Source organism: Aquila chrysaetos, chromosome 1 (genome assembly GCF_900496995.4).
Source record: "Aquila chrysaetos chrysaetos chromosome 1, bAquChr1.4, whole genome shotgun sequence".
Lineage (NCBI taxonomy): Eukaryota > Metazoa > Chordata > Aves > Accipitriformes > Accipitridae > Aquila > Aquila chrysaetos.
In genome coordinates this window covers 83137683-83164114 of record NC_044004.1, presented here as the reverse complement: position 1 = coordinate 83164114, position 26432 = coordinate 83137683, and the positions used below count along the sequence as shown (strand labels likewise).

The 26432-nt window shown below is 45.6% G+C and overlaps 2 protein-coding genes across 14 annotated transcripts in view; both read right to left on the bottom strand.

Moving 5' to 3' along the window:
* Positions 1–16657, bottom strand: part of RUFY3 (RUN and FYVE domain containing 3) — a 58463-nt gene extending 41806 nt beyond the window's left edge. The window contains exons 1-2 of one of the 11 annotated variants that reach the window (XM_030021673.2): positions 16292–16400; positions 7721–7908 (exon numbers count right to left, since the gene is read on the bottom strand). In XM_030021673.2, the coding sequence (XP_029877533.1) occupies positions 7721–7898 (178 nt within the window). In that variant the 5' untranslated portion in view covers positions 7899–7908; positions 16292–16400. Of the gene's footprint in view, positions 1–7720; positions 8563–8609; positions 8636–16291 lie in introns of those variants that run through there. The other 10 variants (XM_030021682.2, XM_030021654.2, XM_030021664.2 and 7 more) reach the window with 10 other exon arrangements.
* Positions 16658–21306: 4649 nt separating this feature from the next.
* UTP3 (UTP3 small subunit processome component) lies at positions 21307–23033 on the bottom strand. Of its 3 annotated transcripts, none has more exons than XM_030021804.2 (2): positions 22655–23033; positions 21307–22612 (listed from the first exon to the last, which is right to left on the bottom strand). In XM_030021804.2, the coding sequence occupies exons 1-2, from the start codon at positions 22972–22974 to the stop codon at positions 21376–21378; spliced, it is 1557 nt and encodes a 518-aa protein (XP_029877664.1). In that variant the 5' UTR covers positions 22975–23033; the 3' UTR covers positions 21307–21375. The 3 variants fall into 3 exon arrangements, with proteins under 3 accessions (XP_029877664.1, XP_029877653.1, XP_029877644.1); XM_030021793.2 differs by having other exon boundaries at positions 21307–22622; positions 22656–23033; XM_030021784.2 differs by having other exon boundaries at positions 21307–23033.
* Positions 23034–26432: the final 3399 nt, after the last annotated feature.

Below are 26432 nucleotides of genomic sequence, written 5' to 3'. Positions count from 1 at the left end.
TAGGGAGAAAAAGTACTGCCCGTGTTCTAGAGACGGATGCTAATGGAAGAAATGCTAACACGTGCTCTTTAGAAGGCTAATTATAGGATTATTTGTCTGATTTGAACTTTTAGTCTGCTGCTCTAACCACTTGCTGGTCTTTTTTGGGCCAAAGCATCCTAAAACAGAAGTGAAAGTGAAAAGAGCTTACTGAGAAATACTAAATATGCATGACGAATTGCATTCACATAATTTTTTTTTTTCCATTAAAGCTAGCACATTCTCCTTCATTGTATGGACAAATATTACTTTTATCATTAAATGGAAACCTATAGTCACATTATTATATTTATTTAAATTGCATTATCTCACAGTTGTTGCCTTAGGAATGATAAATAATACATTTAATAAGAAATAATTGAAGTGGTCAAGAAAGAAAATTAAGTAGATGCTGTTAATATCATTTGCAAATCAGGTGGATCATGAAGCATTGACAAAGAAAAGGGACCAGCAAAGAGAGTTTCAGCATCACGCTCAAACACCTTGCAATCCAAAAATCGAGGAAGCGACCAGACAGCCTGCAGCCTAGAACACCAGGAACAATCTATGCAGAACTTTCAAAGTAGCTTAAGAAAAAACATTTTTAAAACCCCACTACATAAAAATCCCACCTCTAAATGTATATGTATAGAGAGAGAGCCTTGCAGAAAGAATTAAAAATCAGTCCATTCATTTCACCCTGCAACTTCTGTCTGGGAAAGCTGTTTTGCAAACAGGAAGGTTGGAGTAATGGATACGAAGAATGCTCAGCACACTCATTCTCCCATGCAAGTCCTGCTGAACCAACGCATGCCAGCCCGCCAGTCCCGGCTATACTTTCAGAGCAGGAGAACAAAAAGGAGAACACAGAGTGCTTCGGTGCTGCTGCTGCTGCCTCGGGGAGACTCCACTCTCCATTCTCACCTACAGCTGTACTTCGCTGACACCACTGACCTTGCTCCCTGCAGCGAATAGTTAGTTTTATCTATTTCCTCTGACCACACCACGCACATCGACTCAATCCCCACGCTGCTATCCCGCACCTACCTCCTTTGTTCTCTCAGTTAATGCATCCTTATCCAGCATCCAACTGCCCAGAACTGCTTTACCTCAAATCACAGCACCAACAGCTTGTGCCTTCATTATAAACTGTGACAACTGACTGCAATATTTTTAGGGTAAAGCTGTTATGAGTTGGTTTTTTTTTTTTTTTTTAAAGGCCACCGTCATCACTCTTGTTTTAACACGTGCTGCTCCTCGTGTGGCAGCATCAGGGTCACAGACTGACATGACCATTTTTCCTACGCCACAGACACTTTGACATAAGTTAAGGCTTGCACTGCGCCAAAAGAAATAGCAGTCACAGATCTGCAACAAACTGGGAGGAGATAAAAAGGAAAAAAAAAAGTACAGAGGACTCAAGAATTCCAAGCCCACGCTCCATTACACGTATAGGACAAGTAAATACCAAATGTACATCGCGTACATTAATGGTGTAATCCCACCCTAAGTTTTATTCCTGTCTCTGCATGATTACTATCAGGCATTTCTCTGTGTTGCAACTGTGTGCAGTCACATTGAATGTTTCTCCACAACCAGTCTGTTTCCAGAGGGAAATACATGAGTAACTGCTATGGGAAATTTCTCATTTAGTTTGGCACTTAATAGTTCGCACAGAGAAAAAAAAAAAAAAACCAACAGAAAAAACCCCCAACCCTACATTTATTTCGCTCCTCATTTTTCACTTCCCATCTTAGTTGACATCTAAGAGGTTTCTCTGCAACATTTTTGAATCATTACCCCTGAGGGAGATGCCCTCATTTCCCAGATCTGACTTCATTTAGACTGAACAAGCTTAAAAGAGCGAAGAAAACAACTCTCAATTTTAATTTCTTAATTACAGCATTGAAAATATTTATAGAAGTTCAAAATTTAAAACATAACCCAAGATTAGAGTAGCCCTGGTGTAGGTCTCACCTAGCCTTACAGGGCACTCCCACACTCTCTTTTTCTCTGAATTGCTTCAAATCAACTGGGGGGCTGGCACATTGTACTAATTATCCTGAGGAGCTTTTTAAAACTTAATCTTCCCTCCCCTTTGGTTCAGGGTCAAGTGTCCATCTTCTCTCGGTCATTTCCCTTTATTCACAGCTCATGACAGGATTCAGTATAAATACAGTAAACAGGACATCTCCTCTGTCCCTGGGGAGATGACCATCTTTATCATGTTACTTTTCAGTACATGCCGTCTGGATTACATGACCTAACTGCTGTTCAAAAGATTTATGACCATTAACACACTGTAATTCATTTATCTTGCATATCATTGACTTGACATTTGTTCTATTAAATCTGGTCTCCAACTCCTTCAAACTTTTGACCCGTTTAGGAGTTTCTGCCACCAAACATATTTTCAGAGGTACTTTTCTGACAAGAGACTAATCTCAACAGTTTCTGACAACACGTGAAAGGTCCCTGCTACTCTCAGTACAGTGTTTACAGCAGATTTGCTTAGTAACGGGAAAGGCACAATCCATGGAGCAATTTCACCTCCCCCAACAGTTTGCTTCTCCTGTTCCACATTGCTAGAGAAAACCTAAACCAAAGTAACAGTTACCAGGGTTTCTTCCTAGGTGTGCTTTGTTCTCCTCAGACCAATGCGGCTCTATACCAGGACCACAGTTCCCCCGGTAGCACAGCCCAGTACGGCAGATGAGCCATCGTGTCACACGGTTCCCTCATAAGTGAACAGCTCTGTAGCTCACCCAACAAAAAAAAAAGGAGATTCTCTCCCCCTCCACGCAAACCTAAGTGCCAAGAAGTTTGCCAATTTGCAAACCGAAAAATATAACTAATAAGGTCATGCTGCTTCCTTAAACTGAAGTGTGCACAGAAACATGGGAAAATACTTGAACAAAAAACGAAGAGAACAGGTAGAATCTGAAGGATGAGTCAATAAAGACTGCAACGGATTAATGGACAAGAGGTATTTGAGCATTGAGAAGAGCATTTGCTTTTTCTGAAGAGCTGTACAACTTCTACTAAGGACATTTTACACAAGCATGTGTCTGAAACTGAAACTTTTAAATGAAACAGAAAAAAAAAAATCTGATCTTAGCTACCAAAAATGATACTATGGAAAAGATAACTTCATCTTTACAGGTTATAAACATACCACTCCAATTCCCCATTTTAGTACAAATAGAACAGGATTTAAAAAAAAAAAAAAAAAAAAAAAAAAAAAAGGATACTGTATTCTTGACAGTTGCAAGTAAATCCAGATCATACAGTTATCACGTGTATTCCTTCTGTTCTCAAGTACGAGCTGGGCTCACAAGGATTAAAATTTCCATTGCTCTAACGTGAAGCTCCTCATGATTATTCAAAGCAGAAATTTAACATGCAGTAAAACCGTGCAAGGCCATTTTGCATTTCAGAACTTCTCCCCAAAGCTGAGATCAGTGTACAATCCCACATACACATGCACTCTTGAACGTGCAACAAAATACAATCAAGGTGTTTTTCACACCTCAGTCCCTAAAGACGCCTCAATGATCATTATACATATTGCAAACAAACAGGAGCTTAATAGCCACTAGTGCCACATTTCATTTCGTGATGCCTGCATAACAAAGTTCTGATTACCTAATTAAGAACCACTATTTGTTTAAAATAATTCTTTTTCTAAGCCAAGCAGATTTACAGTATATCGCAAAATCAGCTTATTTTCATACACACAGAAGTGTTCCAAACAGTTGAACAAGAAAATTAATTGCTTTTATCGTTAAATTCAGCATCCATGTTACATGCTATATTGAATACATACAGTTGAAAGAAACTCAGTAACTATACTAATGCATTTACCCTTCCGCTACATGCTACTTTTAAACGGAATAAAATTTAAGTTTTGCTCAGAGTTACGCTCAGAAACTCCAGCTCTGTGGCAGGAATGGAATTACTCCAAATTTACACTGTTTCATCTCAGATCAGAATCTGTTTCCGAAAGTATATTGCCTTTGGCTTAAGAAATAGCAGAATTGGGCTTGGTTTTACTAGAAAACATTACCACCACAGGAGGATGCCTATTGTTTTTAAAACGTCAATGACTAAGACTGTGATCACCACCATGCCCTTCCGTTCCTAGCTCCCTCCCTGTCCCTCCAGCTCCCATCACAAAATTGGCCTCAAGTGGGTTATTCCGGAGAAGGCAAACAGACTCCTGAGGGAAGGGCTGACAGCAGGTCTGGCCTCAGAAATAATAAGCACCAGCTGCAGCTTTTGCCTCCCTGCTTGGGGAGCCCTTGCAGCACCATCAGAAAGCACAGCAATCTGCCTCTAGCTCTCTCTAACATCCCAATTCTAAGATCTGGCACCATTAAAACACTTCTTCTGATGCCTCTGTCTCACTGGAATTAAAACCACAGTGTTCCAGTGAGGGATATCAAACCAGAGCAGATAAGAATCACTTACTTTAGCCTCCTCCTGGATGTTTAAACTGTCATTCCTAAGTAATCTGCTTTAAAAAAAAACAACAAAAAAAGATAAATAATAAAACTAACTGCTATTAACAAACTACTTCTATTGGAAAGAAAAAAAATGTCCTGCAGCTTCTTGTTTAGTGCAATTCAGTTTTCTCAGGTATTTCACTTTTTTTGCCCTAGCTTTGGTATAGCTACAAGTAAAAAAAAAAAAAGCACCTTGAAAAACAGCAAAGTGGAAACTCACACCATAGCCAATCTTATGAAGAAAAGCTTGAAGGCGTAAAGGCCTGTAAGACAACCCAGCTGAAAAAGCTGGGAACCCAGAAGAGTTGAAGCTAGGGACCACCAGTCTCCCACATAATTTAACAACCAAGTCATCACAGGGAGTTACACGAGAGCAGCCCAGCAGAAGCGCACAGCAGTCAAAATTCTCAAGACTAAAATCTTATTTTCCCATTGCATTTTAAACCTTCCCCAGCCTGCGTTCTGTTCTGTTCTCGACCCTCTGTCTTCCCTTTTTACTTCCTCGCTGCCCAGAACTGCTCCCTTCCTCGTCTCGCTATGGCACCGTGGGCTGGCTTGGCAGTTCTGGATGCAAGGATGGGTGCAGATACGTACTATGCGAGGCTAGGAGCACAGTTTCTGTTCATCCTCAGCATGATGGGTGCATGGTGAGGAGGAGGAGGAAGGCAGGATGGCTGCTTGTGGGCTGGGGGCATAGCAGATTACAGAGCGGAGAGACCAGATGCAAAAAAACTCTCGGGAAGCAGCAAGAACTGAGGGACAGCAACTGGAGGCTTCAAATCCTTATTTCAACAAGCTGTCAGATTTGCTACTGCAATAGATTATCTTTTACATGTCTTGATTTGTAAGGAAAAAAAAAATGTAATCTTTTGTTATGCCTTTGGCACAACTCTAGAACCTTTTTTTTTTTTTTCCCCCCTTCTTCATAATCCCTACCCTACCTTTCTACATCAGTTTTACAGAGGCATTACAAGACACCCCAGCTTCAGCCTCTAGGTCTCCTGCTTTTCCTCTCAGACAAGCACTCCTTTCCCCTCAACCCGTGCATACACTGAGGACACAGCAGCAGTGCTGATGCAGTAACACCAGTCCGAACACTAGGGATAAAGCTGTGTCAGCTTTTCTATTATGAACACTTTTTCCTGACCTGATAACTCTGTTAAAAATATGACTTCAGTCCAAACCCTCCCCGCCCCAAACAATCAGTCTTTCTGCCTCCCAACAAGCAACCTTAATTTACGAATGTATATATATCTCCATAAAGGTCGTTATGATACGGTTCTTTTTTTATTCATTTTTGACATATGAATCAAATAATATGGCAATGAAACGAGCAAATACTATTTTCTAACCCTTTCTGGTAATTGCAAGGGAGCGACTGTAATTACAGCTTAAAAAACAATTCTTTTTCTACTTTTGGGGAAGGGTTAGACTAGTATTAGCATTTGAATTGTTTACATAAGCAGGCAAGAATGCAATCTGTACACGTAAGGACACATATTCAGCATATTTGAGAAAGGCAACCTAGAAAAGCAACCCTATTACAGACACTGGATTCATCCAAGCCTACCTTCTCCACGAGTTTGCTCAGAGCAAGGCAGCGAACAGAGAGTAAAGGGACACATACAAAAATAAGGATCTAAAGAACTGACTCACAGCGCGACTGAAAGGTTTTCCAGGCTATACTATGAGAAGAGCCCTAGATTGCTTGCGAGGTCATTTACTAACTACAACATGACAAGTCAAAAAAGTAGTTAGTATTTATGAGAGAAAGAGAGAATATATAAAAATCAATCCACCTACACTAGAACGTACTATTAAAAAACCCAAAACGCTGAAGCCCAGAAACATACAAGTAAGACCGACCAAGGTCTGAATAAGCCTGTGCCACATAGAAGAAACATGGGAATTGGAAGCCAACTGAACTCCTGCACCCTTGGCTCACCCTGTACTCACTACTCTGGTTCTGCTTTCCTGAGCCCACAGCTCCTCTCTGAAACCCCGGGACATGCTTCAGAGGGAGTGTCAGTCTCTGCTTTTCAAACCTCTATTTAATTTCCCACTGTGTAAGTAAGGATTTGGCAAGCAAATCCAAACCCAAGGGCTGCTACCACTGAATGCAGCTGTCAAATGGAAATTAAATTATCACCCGGGAATTAATTTTAAAGCTCAAATCCTCACCACAATTTAAGTTCCCTCATCCAGCAGGACAACAATATAGTAAGACATTACTGACTTGACAAGCCAGCAGCAAACGGGTCAAGCGAGACTACTTGGTGGAGTCGCACTTCAGTAGTTACTGGAAAAGGGTCAGACACGAAAAGATGGAGCCCCCTCGCTGTAAGACCGAAAGATGCTCAGCATCCAGCAAGGGGCACTCAGAACCTGGCAATGTTGGGGACCCACGGGAGCACTGGCTAGCGTGCAAAATTCCTACAGAAATTCATCGTATCTCCTTCTTCCCCACTTTTTTATTGGTAGACCAATGTGTGGATGTCCTATTGTGTTTTTAGTACTCACAAAGCTTTCAATCCTAATTTTCTTAATACCACAGACCTGGTATAAAAACTGTTTTCACCATCAACCCACATCACAAACCCTTTATTAGAGAAAAAAGCAAGATGCGTTACACCTCCACTTTTCAGGCTTCCAAGCCATTATAAACAATGGCACGCTTAAGAGAAGCGAGCTGGAAGACTTGTGATGGTATTATCACCCGACAATAGGCATAACTGCGTAATCACTTGGGGCTTTCCAAAAACTACCCACTGACCGTACGCACACACACATCTGTGTTTTGCCAGTATGCTCCATTTGTAAAAGCTGACAGCTGACTAATAGAGCCGTAAGCCCTGTTTTAGGAGTAAAATCACGATTAAATGTGTCACTGAGCACACATTGTGGTTACCTTCCTTCCTGAGAGATACAAACCTGATCTTTCCAGATACGTCTTAAAAAAATACTAACAATTATGCACAAATCTGCCTCTCTTAAAGGGGTGGATTACCAAAGACACAACGAATTCTAAGGGCAATCTGAAGCGCCGATTCGGCTTCCTAATATGCCAAACGGTGTCCGGGTTCCCCAGGCAGGAGGAGAGCCATCCCGTCCCGGAGACACCCCCCCCCCCCAACTCGCGCAGCGGTTCTAACACCGCGACGGCTGCAGGGATGCCGAGGCAGGGCACCGGACCGTACCTTCGTGGGTCGGCTCTGGGTCGGGTGTCAGCGAGATGTCGTCCAGCTCGCGCAGGCAGAGCCATTCTCCATCCATCGACACTCGGAATTTGCAAAGATAGATGGTCTCCATGGCAGCCTGAGTGATCTTGTCTGTGGTGGGGGTTGGCATGTCGCTTTGAGGCGTCAGAGCAGACATGATGACTCAGCTGGTACAACAACAATGGGGGGGAAAAAAAAAAAAATAAGAACTAAAAAGAAAAGCTTTCTGAAGAAGAAAATAAGAAATACCTTGCTACTAAAGGACAGATATGCTCAGGATTGCACAGGCTGCTCTGGCCTTTTCGTATATAAAGCAAGGTAAAAACGCGGCTCCTTCACGCTCGTCTCTTCCTCCCTCCTCCTTTCCACCAACTGTCGTTGTCTTCAGCTATGCTAGAGGCTATTGATCCTAAAGCAACCACAGAAAACCTGGCTTCTGCATCAAAGACAGGAGGGGGAAAAAAAAAAAAAAGGTAAAAAAAAAAATTTAAAAAAATAAAAAGCAGAAGAAGGAAAAAGGAAGGCTTCCCCTGATGATTACCCAAGCAAAACCAAAGGAAGAACGTAGAGACAGATATCCAGGTCTGCTGAAATCAAACTGCTGGTCCCTTTCTTCCCAGATAAGCCAGGACAGCGAGTGCTGATAGGATTGGTTGTGCGCAGTAAGCAGGGTGTTGACCAAAATGGCTGACTAATGAACTGAACTGAAAATTCAGGCTCATGTGATCAGCTGCTCTGAGCGTAGGGCAAGCAATTCCCAGGATGCTTCCTAGATGCTGCTGATGCAGGGACGGCAATTAGGCTCTCATCATCCACAGCACCTTCTCATCAGGCTATGCTAGTCAGTTTGTGAGCAAGCATAACGCACCACGCAGATTTCTCATCCGTCTCCCCCGAAATACTACAAAGGAGCGCAGACTAGCAGCGCGAGGAATACAAAGACACATTTGTATTCCTTTCATATGCCTGGATGTCACTACATGAATTACATAAGTACCTTTGTTTTCACAGTAGACATGCAAGTCGCAGTTTATGTTTTATTTGCTGTGCAACCTTCTCAAAGGGTACTTTTGAGCTAAAATTTCCCACATACCAAAAAACGTTAGGATGGCTTTATCCTCTCAGGGAAACGACGAGGAAAAACAGATCTGGCTCTAAGCACGTCAGTGATCGAGGATTAAGCTCTTTTAGGAGGGCACGAGCACATGGAAGAACAATGAGGGAGAACACCACAAACACGTACAGCTCCGTGACTGAATCTCACATTTTTAAAACCTCATCTGAACTGGTACTGCTCAGGTGAGGCTGGTGAAGAAGTACTACCACTTCGCAGGCAGAGAAACAGGCATTCCATCTCTCAGGAATAAGATGACAGCACTGCATTGCCCTGACCCTTCCCGGCTGGCTGAATCTCCTCCGTGTCCCCAACCCACACAGCCCCACCTCGAGGGGACAAGAGGTCCCAGGTCAACAGACACCCTTCTTATTCCCCGAGGCCACTATTTAACCAGGGGACAGGACACGGTATCAGCACCCACTTCAACTACGATATCAGGCAACAATAAATTCGCTTATCTTACTTTATTCCTGCATGGCTCCAGTATATTTGTGGAGAGCAGATGCGTAGCATCCATCTGAAATGGATGCCCGGTCCCCCTCCGTGTAAATTAGGAGAAGGCTGACTGTTCACCAGAACAGTATATTGATAGAAACATAGGAATGATTAATGCATGGGACCTTAATTATTCTCCATCCTTCTTCTTCCCTAAAGAAATACTCAAAAGGATGTGTGTCTATTTCTTAGGGATGTGAAAAACAGAAACGGATCACTTGATACAGAATTCAGCATGCAAACGCATACAGCTTTTTAAAAAAAAGCACCCATTATGTAAAAAAAACCCATAAAGCTGTAAAAAAGGGGCAAGAGCTGTTATTTCTAACAGGCAAGAGGAAGCAGTTGCTTTCAGTGCAAACTTCCTGCTTGGTGCATAATATTTTGAGTCAGCAACTCTTTCCCCCCATTAGACTAAAACAAACAAAGAGCCATGCAGCATATTATTACAGTGATGCAAAGGAGAATTATTTCACAAACGACAACAGTTACTATTGTTCCTTCTCCCTAAGAGAGAATGGGGTTTATAAAGCCTGCTGACAGCATTTTAGCTCATATGATATTTATATATCCTTTCACCAATGACAGCCTCTAGTTTTAGCATTCACATTGCACCACACTCTTAAAACCAGTGAAAGTCACCATATACAAACAGCTCCAGGAGAACAGCTGTTCACTCTTGCTAACTTTTTGAAAGAGACTAAACAAAGAGCAAATAATCAAAATAAACCCTTCAGAATCCACAAAGTACCACGAGCTGTTGTGCAAGCTATTATCCAACATACCTAATTATCAGACAGTTTAATTTTTTTGTTTTGAAACAATTAGAAATACAAGCAGCATTAGGTGTAACCCTGAAGCTCCCATTTCACAACACCCGTCTTCAACTGAATTCAGCACCAGCAAGCGATCCACATACCTGGATCACAGTGGAGGTCTGTTAAAAAATTAAGTAACTGTTCAACTTCAACTGGTTTTTCTTTTATGCCATTTCCTGCTTCTTAACGTGAAGAAACAAAAGAAGCCAGTCTGCCCCTTCCAGCTCAGTTATATTTTTAGGCTCCTTTATGCAATTCCTGCTGCAAATACTCCATAGGGATATTTAAAGTACTTGAAAAATTTTTTTCAGCTTTGATTAATTTCAGTTTATTAGTATGTTTTGCCCAAAACAACGCTTTGGGCACAATATTCCACCAACAGATTCTGAACGATCGACATCTTAAAAGAAAGTGAGCTACCTCACTTACGTAAAAGCGCACCTTTTACTCCTCTAAGAAATGGAAATGATATCAAGTATGCATATGCTTAGAAACTCTGATGAGTTCTATTTGATTTTTTTTAAAAACAATAATGACAAGTTTAGAACTTATTTTTCAAGCCAATTTGTTTTTTCTTGCAGAGGTTTGATATGGGTATTTGAAGACTTAAGAACTCTTTAACTGTCCAGAGGAGGCTGTAACCTCCAGGTTCCAGCACACAGCTGAATTTACACCTACAGTGTAAAAATAGAGAACTTGCCTTCCCAATAGAGCTTTCAGGGTAAGCTAAGCCAAGTAGAAAAACCGTAACAAGAGCGGGTAATGTCCATATGTCTGTTACAGTATTATGGGAAAATAAAAACTCTACTCAGAAAAGGAAAACAAAAAAAAAAACAAACAAAAAAACCCCTCCAAAAACCCAAACAGGAATTATCCTACGACTTACTGACCTGCGAGCCTTTTGTCACCACCTGGAAAACACAAGACAAACCTTCCTCTACCCCCATCCTGTGCCTCAAAATTATAAAGCGACGAAGCATCTTATAAAGAAACAAAAGAAAAGTATCAAATACTTGCATCTTCATAAAGCCTTTGATAAAACTACCATGCAACTCAAGGCCAACTGATAAAGCTCCATCAGGGTTCAATGAATGGTCAATGGACAAAAGAAAACCAAGCATAGGTATAAATGAAGAGGGCATTATTAACCAAGAGCCGCTTTCTCAAACTCAAACAAATCATGCAGCCTTGACTGGTCTTACAAAACCCTCATATTAGCCATACTTTGGCAAAAGCGGATAGAGGCTTTGGCTAGATTACAGAACAAGGCAGTTTTTTGCAAAAAAGTTTTCGAGATAAAAGAATTAGAAATTGACTGTGTTGGAATTTTAAGACTTACCACGTGAAAGCAAAGCACTTCATCAGCCACTAGTATTTGAAAGCTCAGCTGTACTGGAAGTATTTTTAGTTTCAAAAGCTGAATAAATTAGAATTAATCTAAGCAATAAAATCCAAACAAATTCCCAAACAACCTTTTGGACTCCAGGGGGCACCTTTGGGCGCACTTTTACTTCCAGTGCCAGCAGGCCGCGCCTGTGAGCAAGCTGAGTTTCAATCATTAGGGGGGGAAACTTTCCTGATCACTGCGTAGAGATTGCAAAGCAGCCGTACAGCAAAATGGCAAAGCCGGCAGATGAGATTATTGCTTCAGATGACTGCGCTGCTTCTGGTTATTTAAAATCGCAGGAGACCACAGAACCATAAAAAAAAAGCCACCAATACTATACAAATGGGAACCACTGTTGAAGGAAACTGTCCGATGGTAACAGCTCAGATGCAGCGCCGAGCTCTAAAACAGCTGCTCAGCATGTCAAAGGGACTACAATGCTAGAGGTAACTGCATGCAAACAGGATAAAAATTATGAAGAAACACAAGCCTTTATATCACAGTCTAAGACAAGCATGAATCATGAGCAGGTTCTTGCAAGTTCTTCTAAAGCCTGTAACCTGTTTGCGGCTGCTGTATCAGATTAGGCAGCTTGACAGTCCGGTCCAGTAAGGCAGCTCCCACGTTTCTAAGTGAAACAATTCTGATCTTCCTATTTTCTGCCCATGCTCTTGCCCGACAGGTGACAGCCTCTTACTAGCAAACCTGTGAACATGATTTTTGCTGTCATGCCCTCTTTCTTTCACTTCAGCTTCAACTCCGCATCAATATGCTGTCCAACTACCCATTAGTCCTCTCAATAGCTGTACCAGTTGTGACGACTAGAAAAACAGCATCAGGGCTACGCCTGGTACAAGAGCCAACGGAGCTGCTATTCCACAAAGCACAGGCTCACACTCTTCCAATAGCCTCTCTCCAGGCAATCTGTTACGTGGAATTTAATCTAAAAAGATAAAATTAGTAACAAAGCATCTACATTGAAAAGTCTGTTTCTGACTTTTCTGCCAGCACAGATACGTACATTACCTCAAATAACAGTGGCACTTCGAACCCTGCATGCTAAAAACACGAGTGGACAAAATAAAGTTTAACAGCCCGAAAACCAGTCCCACAATTTCTTAATTCCTGGAATAAGTGATAAACTGGTTTTTGTCTACCTATTGTGAAATACACTGGTATTATTTAAGGATTCAAGTAACTGGCATAATTGAGGGCACAATTAAAAAAGGGGAAGCAAAAGTCTACTTGAAGTGTCATGATACCTGGTAGGTTTTCAGTGGGAGCAAGGAATGGTTTGGGTTTTTGGTTTTTTTTTTTTGGTTGGTTGGTTTTTTGGGGGTTTTTGGAGGGTTTCTTTGGGGTTTTTTTTGTTTGTTTGTTTGTTTTTCTTGAGACAGCATAATCAAGTTGCTTCTACTGTATTTGAAAAGTATCCTAAGGTTTTGCTGCAGCTTAGCATGTTTAAGTAAATCTTCTTGTTCCTTCTGCCTGTCTGGAACCATCTGTATCAAAAAAGCAGGTGCTGCTGGCATGAAAAGCTTTTACAGTCTCCTTCCCTTAGCAGCTCTCACCTTCACCTGATATTTGGAATCACCTCATCTCCCTTACCTCATAAATCAGAAAAAACAGATAAGGCGGAGAAAGATTAGTTGAAAGGGAGAAAAAAAAAAAAAAAAAGTCTGAGACAAAATCTTGTATAGAAAATAAAGTTGTAATAGGAACACATTCTTACGATTTTGTTCTTTCTTACCATATATTCTTCATTTACATTTGTTGCTCGGCTTCAGGTCACCACCGCTACAGGGCTTGCACCACTGCCCTGGAACACAAGCATCATGCCTCCACCTGGGTGCGACTAACCCTTGGGTTGACTTCTACAGCTGGAAGCAAGAGTTGCATGCAGAACCCCATCAAGTGACCCCTCTCCAGGAAAACCCTAACACAGAGCTATGAAGGCTGTCATCGGTTCACAAACAGCAAACATACTTGGCCAAATTTTCAAACATAAAATTAAACAGCTGTACAGTACCCTTCAATCCTGTGGCAAGACCCTTCTCTTGAGAACAGTTTAATGATTGCGTCCTAACAGGAAAAAAACCCAAAACTTTAAATAAATCTCCAAAACATTCTGAAATACTGGCTTTTCAGTATATTGGTCCCTACCTCCACTATAACACGTAAATGCCAATACAGAGTAATTATTTTCATTCCCACTCACGGAAACGACAGCCTTCAGGCACTGAAGGGAGGAATTTGTGATCCATCAGGAAACACCCTTCACTTAAATCGCTTCTTTCAGTTTACAGCTACATAAAGAGGGATTAGTATTCATAGAGCATATCAAGTTTTTTTAATACATGCATAAGATTCAAAAATAGCCTTTTTCACACTCCTCAGTTTATCTTAACTCTAAAAGCAACTCCAGCACTGAAGAATCAAGGGGAGCAGACATGAACAATCACTTCAAATACTGTTGCAGAATAAGGAGAAGCAGATCAAGAATTGTCGATGCTGAGCTGTTATAGGTTATGGCAACCTGAACTCATGACACGTGAGAAAAGCCCATGAAACAGGGCTCCACAGGCCACCGACGGGTCTCCCCAGTGATACCAACACAGACATAACAATCTTTATAACCCAGACCACGATTAATGCTGCTGCACCCCAATGCTGCACAGAGTAACGGTTGTTCAGAGGCAATGACACCTGCAAGGCCACATACTCTACAGGTAGCCAGGATTAAGCCTGGAATTTAAGCACACAACATCCTTTCTGCTCCAGACTGAAGTTCTACCTGCTGCTTTGAGGACAACCCCAAAGCAACCAGTGATGAAGCAAGACTTTGCAGCAGAATCCACTGCTCCTGCTGCTCAATGATGAACAAATGAAAGCTGCTTTTGCAGGCATGAGAACTGGAGGGAAAACAGGAAAAAAAAAAGAAAAAAAAAAAAACCCAAAGAAAACTACAACAAAAAAACCCAAGGGATGATGAGAAAAACAGATTTACAGAGTTAGCCCCAGGAGAAACAGAGTCCAAGACACCATGCAAATACATAATGATTCCTGTTACCTTCAGACACTGCTATCACTGCATCAGTCACTCAGTGGGCTTTGACAGACGATATTGCATAGGCAGCTATTACCTCTGAGATTGAAAAAAACACTTTTATGTACATTTTATAAGGCTTTTTCACAAAGCATACATGAATAGTCACTGCAGAATAAGGCTAACATGGGGATAAAGCATTGCTCAGCCAATGAGTTTTTACACTAACTCCTTGCGAAAAAACATGTTCATCTCAATGCCTCAGTTTCGCCACATCTACACAGAAGCCTTCTTACAACCGAGTTTGAACAGCAAAAGCATGATGGCTAAGATTCAGTATTTTTCTTAAAGGCTTCTTTTCTATCAGAAATAGCTTAATCCCTTGCACGCACATCACAGGACTACAGTGGGTAAAGATTTCCTATTTAGGTTAAAGAAAAAGTAAAAATGAAAGTTTTGACAGGAAGCTAGCAGTTTAAACGACAACTCCTCGGGGAGGGAGTTTTGGACTGGGGACAAAAGTTTGCAGTCAGACACAGCCCTTCGTATAGCTCAAAACAAAGTTAGGTCATTCCACCTGCTCTTGGCATTACAGAAATTGGCTTCTTACCTCACTGCTTATAACTCTGCTGAGTAACGGCTTAGATAAAGTGCATTAGCTTCAAAAGAAGAAGGAAAAAAAAAAAAAAAAGAGATACCCATCCCAAAATAATCAGCTAATGTGTGAGCGAATGCTCACCTGGGATGTAAACAGAAGGAGACAAAGCAAAGGCAAAAAGCTCGGTCACCCACACCCTGGCCCAAGCCCAGAAGATGAAGCTACTGACTATTTTCAAGATGGATGGATGGAAAAGGGAAAATCTCTTGTATATGCACCCATAAACACAGTTTTTGTTTTTAAAGCACACACAACAACTACTTCACAGTACTCCAGCATACCCAAAAACACCACAAGAACGTCACAAAGAATCTTAGGAAGCAGAAAACTATTTGCCGCCCCACATGGGAGCGCACACATCGCCAACGCGCTTCAACGTCGTCAAGCGTCCAGCCCGCAACACCCTCGCCTTAACTTCGTTCTCCACGCCCAGCACCAGCAGGAAGCCCGAGCGGGTGTTTCCCACCCCGAGCCTACACCGCCAGGCCGGCTTGCGAGGTTTCCAAGGGCGGCACGAGCTCTTCCCAGAGGAACGGGTCCAGAAAGAAGTCTCCGTAGCGCGTTTTTTGCGGAGCCGGTGGGTCAGCGCTGCTCACCATCGCGTTTACGAACCGCCTCCTTCCAGAACGCTCCCTGCCCCTTCTCCTGCCCAGCTCACGCACACGCTGCCAGGGGAGCAGCCAGGCCACCACGACGCCCCTTCGAGCCCCCCCCCTTCCACCGACGCCCCGCCGGGCGAGGGGGAGTTTCGGGGAGGACGCCCCCGTTTCCAGGAGCCCCCGGGGCGTACCGTGGCGGACTCGTCCCTGCCCAGAGCCGCTCACCCCCAGCCTGCCTTCGGGGGCCCGGCTCGACGCACCCTCCTCAGGCGGGAGCCCGGCATGGAGGCGCAGAGCTTTCCTTCCCCGCCTCGCAAGGCGACGGCGGCCCTCGGCCCCCGCCACGACGCCTCCCCCGGCCGGTTCCCCACACCCTACCCCGCCCGGAGGGAGGGCTCCTCGCCCGCCGAGGAGCCCCGCGGCTACTCACGGGTGCCGGGACCGCCGGCTCCGTCCGAGCCCGGGTAGCTCAGCACCAGCACGGGCAGGGGGGACCCGCCGCGGGGCGCCGGGGGTCTCCACACGCCGGGCGGCGCGGCGGCGCCTCCATGGCCGGGGTAGAGGAGGAAGAAAGGCGGCGAGGCAGGGGGCGCGTCCTCCTCCTCCTCCTCCTCCTCTGCTGCCGCCGCCGCCGCTGCCTCCTCCTCCTCCTGCCCGAGCTCGGCCCGCCGCTCCATGGCGGGGAGCGGCTCGGCGCCGTCCCCGTCCCGGGAACTTTGGGCCAGCGGCGGCAGAAACGACGCCCGCTCCGCCTCCGCCATCGCCGGGCCGGGCCCCGCCCCGGCCGGGAAGCAGGGCCGCGGCCGGCCTCCTCCCGCCCTCCGCCCCCGCCGCGGGAGGGGAGGGGAGGGGAGGCGAGGCGGGCGGGCTGGTGCCTCCTCCTGCCCCGGCGCCCCCGGGACGCGGAGCCCGGGCGCTGCCGTTCCAGCCGCGGGGCTGTGAGGGCAGCGGCCCTCGGCCGGCCCCGCTCCCCGGGGAGCAGGGCGGCTCTCCTCCGTCCCCCGGGCCCGTCCTGCTCCCCGCGCAGGTTGCCTGAAGGACGGACCGCGGCAGGCTGACAGAAAAAAAAACGGATAACCGGACTCTGATAGGTGCCGGGGCTCCGGGCGGCACCGAGAGGACCTTGTTTGCACCCCTCCTCGGAGAGGGGTTGTTTTTTTTCCAGCCTCGTACCCTTAACGCTTTCTTTTTCAGCACTGCCAACTCGTCTGCCTTGCACTTTCAGAGAAAACAAAGACAAGCCCACCTAGTCTTCTAGCACGGGCTTCCAACCCTGCTACACACACCAGCCGGACCACTGGCTGTGGAGAAGCCGTTCTGAGCAAGACACCATCCCACCACGTGTTATTTCATGGTCTTTTTCTACACCGAGCCCGAAGGAAAGAGGCAGCAGCCCTGCGTGTGTGGCGTTACCTTCCCAGGACCAGAGCCTGCACGGGGAAACACTGATTTTAATCTTAGGAAAGCACCTTCATACAGCAGCCAGGGAGTCGGACTCCCACGTGCTGTAACTTGACCATGAGGTGAAGCCACTACACCATCTCCTGCCCTTTGCCGAGGACGAGATCTCACGGACAGCAGCGTTTCAGATCCTTTGATAAGAGGTGGCAATACAAGGTCCATACGCTTTCCTTACTATTAAAACTACCAAACAGACAATACCAATGGGCATTTCACTTGGGAGATTGTCTTGCTGAAGACAGTAATAAAGGCTTCTCATAAAGCAGGGCAATTCTCGTGGACTGTAGTGTTGCCAAAGGGCAGGGAGAAAGAACGTAAATCTGCCAGTTTTTAAAGAATATCCTGCATTCGGTGCACGTAGGTTAAGCTGAAACATGTTGCTTCTTTCTTTTAAAATCTCACATAAAAATTGCAAAACGAAAGCTGTAAAGGCAACTGCTTCCTGGAGACTGCTTTTTCCAGTGCTGCCCCAAGTCATGCAACATGTTGCAGCTAATTTAACAGATGCTTTAATCTGTTTCACAAACCTCAGAGCTGAACGTCTGAATTGCTATTTGCCAGTGCTAGCGAGAGTAAAACAACGTCCATACTGGTGCTGGCAGAATATTATGGAAGACAACTGGGAAAGCCCTGAAAAAATTTAAGGCAGCAGCAGATGTATTTCCATGTGAGTTATTGAATGTATTTTCCTTACCCTGTATAAATAGAAATGTCAGGTCATGATGCAGAAAGCATTGTCCACCTCCCTGCCGCTGTAATTTTTCTACCCAAGCTTCCGAACACATGCCTACGTGCTTTTTAAATATGAATCATTTACGTGCACGTGCACACAGGAGTGACTATCTCTTGAATTACCATGCTCCCAGCGAGCGGAGGGAAAGGACGCAGGGGAAGGTATCTCCGTGGCAGTGCGGAGCGATTCAGGTGAGGCACAGCTGTTGCCTGAGCATGTGAGTCCTAACCTGCATTAGGTGCTGCTGAGGCAGACCTCACCACCAGTCCTTTCTGAGCAGGGCAGCTGGTACTTGCTAAGCAGGAGCCTGGCAAGGACGAGTGCCACCCCACAGCTGAAGCACATCGCTTGGCAGTGTCAGCACCTTCTCCTGAAACACTACTGGCAGAAGGAAAAAACCCAGTGTTAACCATGACCTTGCTCCACTTCTCACTTGTTTTCCTGACCATCATCTGCGGTCCTTCCCCTATTTCACATGTCCATCTTCATAGGGATCTTCAAAACCTATTTACCACCACGGATTTCCCTTCAGCAGAAAACATCCCTCTCAGAAGTATTTCTTAGAGCAACCTTACATTGCATCCCCCCACCCATGGCATTGATAATCACGGCCTTCCCATGACCGTGCATACTTAAAACCATACAGAAATGAGCTATTTATGGCTTTGTCCAATGTCTCAACTAACCAACTGAACATAATGTCGTGTTTAATATTCATTAAAACGGGCTGGCACAGCGGTCTGGGGAGACATGCTGTGCCATCTGCTGGCTGCCTGCGCTGGGCGTGCTGATACGCTGCATTCCCTCTTGCCTTAAGCCCAACATTCCTGGGGAGTGCGTCTGTAGCAGCGGACTAATTCATTATTACCCTTATTTATTGCTCAGATGGAAGTTGCTGGAGTTTTGCTTACAAGCTGCCTAAAGCTTTTCAAGGGAACACAAAGCCGCCTTGGATACTTACAGCTTGCCTGCAGATCTACAAAAGATCCTCAGCCCTTCATTTTTGCACAAAGCACAAAACGTGCACGAGAAGGTGCTGTAGTAATGAGATCAGTTAGCATCTCTGCTGGATGTTTTCCGCATCCCTCGTGATGCCCGTTACACAACACCATTCCTCCCCAGAAAAAGCACCTAAGCTGCTTCTTTTCCCAGTACTTTACCTTTTACCGACTTCTCCGCAAAGCCTCAGGAGTGTAGCACAGTGTTATCAGTGGCAGCCTCCATCACGATCCCAGCGTGGAGTTAATAAAAGGTGTAGTTTTGGGAAAAGCTCTAGTTCCCTCCTGGGTAAGGCTGGGAGCCACTAAAAGCCATACGTTCCTCACTGGAAAGAGCAAGCAGCCAACGCTGTTGATTGCTGCTAACAGTAAGGGAGAATGAGTAAGCACAGGTGAAGGACATCTTTATCCCCACAGCTAATAGGTTACACATCTCACCTGAGGCCATCAGCTTACAGACAGCATTGCTCAAATGAGAAGACATGTTCAGTGATGTCTTCAAGCAAGCCTCAGTTTTGCCTCGCTGACCCAGGCAATTTCAGGGAGGGGTTCAATTCCCAATGCTTTGTAGCCTGTTTCTGTGGAGCAAAGTTGTTTGGTTTTTTTTATCATGCAGCATTTAACTGCTGTTTGGCCTGTAAGCAGCAGGGGGCAAACAAATGCAGGGCCATTAAAGTCAGCAGAACTCGTCATTTTGCTATTTTGTCCTATACATTTATCTACCATACCAGAATCCCCTCCAAAATCAGCATGCATAGCTCCACATCCCATGGATCGGGGACATGTAAGGACTACAAAAAGTCTCCTTACTTCTGTTCCCATCTGTCCAGCTTAAGTTTATGGTTTTTCTACCTCTCCCTTTAACAGTCGGCTTTGAAAATTAACAAAACATTCTCCAGTCAGCAATTAACAGCACGTTCCTGACAGAAACAGGCCTAGGGTGTAAAGGTTTATATCAAAAGCTATGGAAGCACTTTTCACTTGCAGAAAATGAGCGTCTGCATGTTTGAATTGTAGCACCCAGCCTGTCACAGGCTCAAGGACGCCTCCTCATATTTTGGCTTCCCCCAAGACTACCACAAACACAAAAAAAATCTGGAACAAAACAAAAAAAAAACCCAAACCAAATCACCTAGATACACTAGTGCTTCCATAACATGAAATAACATCTATTGACAAGACAATTATTCCCCTTCAGTGATTTCACATGGGAAAGAGACAGTAGTACCTTTCAGATGCTACTGGTACGCAAATCAAGTCATGACCTCCCTGAAACCTGTCCCAGACACAAGTGCAGGTCTTACCTGAGACAGTGTTTGTTAAAACTTTTAAGGAAAATTGATCAGTCATTCCTCCTTTACAGCCTGAACTGGAACTGGCCGCTCACAATCTGCTCCCAGCAAGAACTTCAGTGTGGGGTTAAATGCGTTTTCCCATCAGAAGGCATGGAAGTAATCGAAACAATCTGAAAGTTTACTCTCAAACTGAAGACAATGTTACGTCTTACCCCTTTGTCCTATACCAGTGCTACGTTAGACCTATAAGAGCAGACAACAGTTAACGTATTTATCATAGCTGAAGTTGATGTATTTATCACAGATAAATAGCAATGCAATCCAGGAAAGTCCTTGCTTTGCTTCTCACTGAACTCAGAAGGAGAGGAAACGGTATCTCAGGCCTCGTGGGATTTAAGTAATAGCTTTCTGCTTAGTTACAAAATTATTTAAGAGAGCCTAAAAATAGTTAGTTCTTAAAAGGTATGAGCACAAGGAGGAGTAAATCAGAACAAGAACTGGAGAAAATACCACAACCATATGGATCTCATTCTGCAGCTCAACACAGAAAAAGGATGGACCAGATCAAGACAGTAAAAAGGAGAAGGCAGCAGTGACAGCTGCATGAACCCCATTCTCAACCTGCCCTCAGGAGGTCCCTCCATCCCACCCCATCCCATCCCATCCCATCCCATCCCATCCCATCCCATCCCATCCCATCCCATCCCATCCCCCTCATCAGTCCCGCACGGCCCATTTCATTCTCTTCGCTTGACACATCCCTTGCAGCCTCTCAAAGCCAGTATTTACAGTATGGAAAGATGACAGCATCGCAATAGAGGAGAACGCCTCACGTGCAGGCCAGGTAAGGAAAGGGCCCTGTGCTACTTTTACAGGTGGCACCTTCTGAAAAGCATCCTCTGCAAAAAAACAAATAGCACCCCACCCCCAGTCTTCTCAAGGATCAAAAACCACAATATCATTTATAAAATTTTTATTGGATTCAGTAGTGCTACTCGCAGCTCTCTGAAACAGAGAAAAGCAAGTATCATTGAAGCTTTCTGCTTTTCTTAACTCCCGCGCGAATGCCGGACAGTTCCCCGGCATATCTGTGCAATTCCCTCCGAACTTCACGGACCTGGCCTTTGCGGCGAATCTTGGCTCGCCGAAACTTCTCCCGATGCTTGACCCTGGGGTTGCGATCGATCTTCTTCCTTCTGGGCGTCAGGCCTTTGTTCTTGATCATCTGATAGGTCACACCTCTCTTTTTATTTGGATCCTCTCCTTCCAACACTGCTTCTTCTTCAAGCATGTCTTGGTCTTCAGTTCTCTTCCTCTTGAGTTTCAACTTCTCCTCCATCATCTTATAGTATTTTAGGGCAGACTCTTCATCCAGGTCCGACTCATCTGACAGTTCAGCAGCAGTAGCCCGGCCATTAGCAAGCGCCGGAGCACGTTTCGATTTGTTTTTCTTAACATCCAGTGGGAGGAACAGCGCAAACTTCTTCTCCTTCTGTAATTTGTCTTCCTTCTTATCATAGTAGTTTTTCAAAAGCATACGGACTTGTGAGGATAACTTTTGATCTATAACAGCTAGGTCATTGATTATATTTCTATAAGCAACCAGCCGTTCGATAACGGGGTGACTGTGAACCGGCATCCTCTTTGACTTCAAAACCAAATAGAAACTGATATTGGCACAGTAATTCAAGTAGAGATGATACTTGGTCTGCAAATAACGACTGCCTTTCCCTTGCGGGATAGTGCCGTTTTTGACCATTTGCAGCAGCGGGTGCAGTTCGTCCTTGAGCTCCATCAGCTTGACTTCAAAATCCTCAATTAGCTGCAGGAGCTCAGGGGACTCCTGCTTCAGTAGCTTCAGCTGCTCCTTCTTGGAAAGGGCCTGCAAATCCTTGTCAATCTTCTGCCCCTTGCCGTCGTGGGTTTTCTGCTGCTCAGCCAGGTAGCCCTGGATCACATCCAGCCCGTAGTCATCCTCCCCTAAGTCCTGCACCAACCGCCTCTGGATGACTTGAGCCTCCTGCTCCTCTTCCTCCTCCTCAGCATCAACTTCTTGCTGGCTACGCTTGCCCTTGGCCCGTGCATCGCTCCCATAGTCCGTGTCGTAGTAAAGCTGCTTGCGTTGGCCCCAGGAGAGCTCGTGGGGGAGCTTGGTGTCCTGATGGCGCTCCTCCAAGTCACTCCCCATGGACAGCTCTCCATCTTCATCTTCAACCTCACTTCCCCCCTCCTCCTTCTCCTCCTCGCCTTCTCCATCCTCCTCCTCCTCCTCGCCTTCTACATCCTCCTCCTCCTCCTCCTCCTCGCCTTCTCCATCCTCTTCTGCACTGTGGTCCACGTAAAGATCCACCCCCTGTACCTCCTCCTCCTCTTCTTCCTCACCGCCTCCATCCTCCTCGCTGTCCTCCGGCAACTGCAACCCCAGCACCTCCTCCTCCTCCTCCTCCTCCTCCTCGCAGTCCCCGGCCTCCTCCGCGCTCTCCAGGGCCGCCATCACCGCCTGGAACTGCGCCTCGTGGAAATCCTCCACCTCGTCCGCCAGGCCCTCGGGGCCAGCCTGGCCGCCATCCTCCTCCTCGGCGGGCTCGGGCGGCGGCCGCAGGACGGTACCGCGGCGGGTCCTCATGGCTCCGCTCCGGCTCTTCCGCGGCCCTTCCGCTTCCGCCCTCGAGTCCCTTCCGCTTCCTCCCGCCCCCGGTTCCCCTTCCGGCCGTTCCGGCCCCGCCGTAACCCTCGGTGCCGGGGGCGGGCAGCCGTGCCGGGGGTACGTCCCCGCTGCCGCCCGCCCCGATCCCGGAGAGGGTCATAGGGACCCGCCAGGAGCTGCGTGACCTGGGCAGCCGCTTCAGCAAGGATTTGTTTCAAGCGTGGTGGGTACCGGCGTTGCGGAGTGCCCCGCCGACAGAAAAGAGTGCCTTTTTTTGCTCCTCGGGGGATTCTCTTCGCCTAAAAGCACGGACGCATACAACTGCTGTCTGTAATCTTGTAACAATGAGGAAATTAAAAAAAAAAAAAAGGCAAGATAGAAAGCGCACCTGACATCTGTCCCCTCATGAACTGAAACTTCTTGTTACTCAGTTCCCTACAGTGAGATCAAACTTTCGGAGAGAAAAACAAGTATTTGAAAACCTCCCTGGACACATCTGAGGCACGTACGTTAACTCTTGCACCTCCTTCCCTCCACCGAACGGCATCTCCACAGGGATACGGGCATCTCCACAGGGATACGGGCATCTCCTGGCAGGACCCAGGCCCGTTCTGGAGGCTGCGGGTCTGTACGGCGAAGGCAGGCTGCAAAGCCGGGCTGCTGCTGCTGCTTCGCCGTCCTCTCTGCTCCTTGGATCGGTCCCTTTACGCCAATAAACAGACGTGTCCAGGGCTTTAGTAAAGGAGCAATTCTGATTTTCAGCAGCTGGGGACCCCTCATCAGCAGGGTTTTTAAGGGAATCTCTATTCATTCATGTTTGCGTTCTCATCCTGTATTTTTGCTTGTTTGTGTCTGTCGTCCGTCACGGAGCACCCAGCCCAGCCTCCCACCATTCCAAAGGGAAAATCGCATTAATACTGAGGCACATGGAAACGGTCTGTTTTTAAGCAATGCAGACAGCCGTGCCACAAGAGCAGAGGGACGCACAGTAATTAGTTTAGTCTGAGCTCAGAAACCCAGAGCCTGATAAATTAAGCATCCACACGTCCCAGCAAGAGGAGTTCTGCACAGAAGTAGTGCAGGTGCTTTTTTCTCACCGCAGAACAGGTGCAATTTTATTTTTAAACACTGCCATCCACCTTCTTGTGGAAAAAGACGTGTCAAACAAATAGTAAGGTTAACTGAAACAGAGGTGGGGTGCACATCTTTACTCACTTTTTGGTGATTCATTTGGATTCTGGTAGATCTGATGGCAGACAAGTCTCACTTATGAGCCTTTTTTCTGACATGCTTAGCTGTTCTACATAGTCACTGCTGGGTCAAAATTTTCTCTGTATGCTCTTGCACCAAAGATACGCTTTGCCTCAGACTAAGACACCTTTTCCAAATCTGTCCATGCCAATTTTCAGATATCACCTCCCCTGGAGACAGACCTATATAAGAAAGAGCAACAAGAATAACTTAGTTTTGTTAAGTGAGACATAGCGTTCATTTAATTTGTTAGTCACACCTCAGTGGAAATTCTCACTTTATACTAGTTGGCCACTAAAATACAGCCATCTCTGCCCATCAGGCTTTGTAATCCTGCTGCTTAATCCTACCGGGTTTTGTGTGAAGTCTATCCAGAGAAGTCTGCAGGCAATTTCTGCGCAGTTAAAATTCCAGCTAACTTTTGCAAGTGTGACTTACAAAAACCCAGGCCTTGAATATGTCCCTGACCCCAATCGTTTCCATCTAACTGCCCTCACAATGTAGTGCCCTCATTTTTTTAAGGTCTGCTCTTTCAAAATTCAGGGCCTTAACGAGAGACCAACTTCCACTTGGACTTTCATGGATTTAAATGGAATTAACATGTTGTCTCTCAGTCCGAGGTTAATTTCTAAGAGCAGGGAAGAAATAGCGTCTATAGACATTTGAAATTCCTCCAGGACTTGCTGAAAACATGATCCACTTCTGGTGAAGCTGGAGATGACCTCCAACGTGAGTTAGTTCATCCAGCTAGCAGAAACTGCTCAAGCCAAACCACACCAGTTTGCTGTAAGCATCAGTAGAATCACAGCTACCAATACGATAATCAGTGACCGCTGCAGGTCTGTTTTAATCCACCATTTTCTTTGCCTCTGAATGAGAAACGAGGAGGAAAGCACGCCATAGAACAGACTGCTAGCGGACGGTGTGTTATCTGGAGATACCCTGTGCCCTGGTAGAGCTGTCCTCCTCTCCACTCCTTACCCAGCGTAGCAAGGACACACAAAGACACAACTATTTTGCCTCACTTCAACCAGGCACCTGCCCAGCTTCTCACCTGGAAAATCCTAATTCAGCATGTCCAGGGCCAAGTGGAGGCACAGGATGCGCGGAAGGAGACTGAGACTACAAGGCTGGTTTCCATTTCTTTTCAAATTCTCAATTACTCCTCCGCTAGCCTCTGTCTCACAGTGAGGTTGAAAGTCTAGCTCCCCACTCAGCTCAGAATTTAAGCCTGGGGTGATGGTTTGCCAGCTCCTTGCCAAACTGCCACAGTTCTTTAACGCCTGCTTCCCCAGATAATTTTCTGTTAATTCAAAATGTCATACAGTAAAAAGGGGATAGTCCATAGAAGTAACAGTCCATAAAACAAATCTCCCTGTAAAGAGCTTGCAATCGAGAGAGAAATCCTCAGAGACATGCAGGTGGCTGAACGGGACTAAAAATAGCTCTCTTGCTACCATGTACAGACCAAAGGGACTGTATGCAGACATGTAGATTTAGCAACCGAAATTCAGATATGCTGAGCACCGGTAGTCAGGAAAAACCACTGAAATTAACAGAATCACGCAGAATATAATTCTGCTCAGTCTCTCCCTTCAGGTTTGAAACATACTCATGGATGCCTCTGCTTGAATTTTACCAGTACCATATTTTTGTCCATGCAGTTTGGCAAAACAGACCAGAACCAGACTCTTTTGCTGTGCTTTATCCTGCTGCCTGCATCCCCCCTTCTGGTATATTTCTAAAAAATCTCCTATTGTGTTACAAAAAAGGTGACTGAAACAAACAGTGCTTTAGATAGACACCCCTACCACCCCATGGTTAGCCAGGTCTATTTTTAACCTTCTGCAAAAGATGGGGGACAGGGAACATCTTGCTGCTGCTTCAGAGGAGAGCTCCACAAAAAACTCTGTTGGCAATACTTCCTGGGGAGGGGAAAAGGAAACAAAACTTTTGCCCCCCTAAAGATGGAGCCCTAGTGAGAAAACAAGGTTTGTAAAGAAGAATTAGGGCGTAAGACCTGCTATGAGCTAAGCTTGCACCCATCATCCCCCTGCACCTGCTGGGGGGAAACCTTGCGTGAGCACTGCTGATGCAACACAAAAGCTCATTGCATCATGCAACCGCCAGATGAGATGTTTGCGCTATGAGAAAAAGCTCAGGAGACAGCTTCCAGGCCCTCTGAG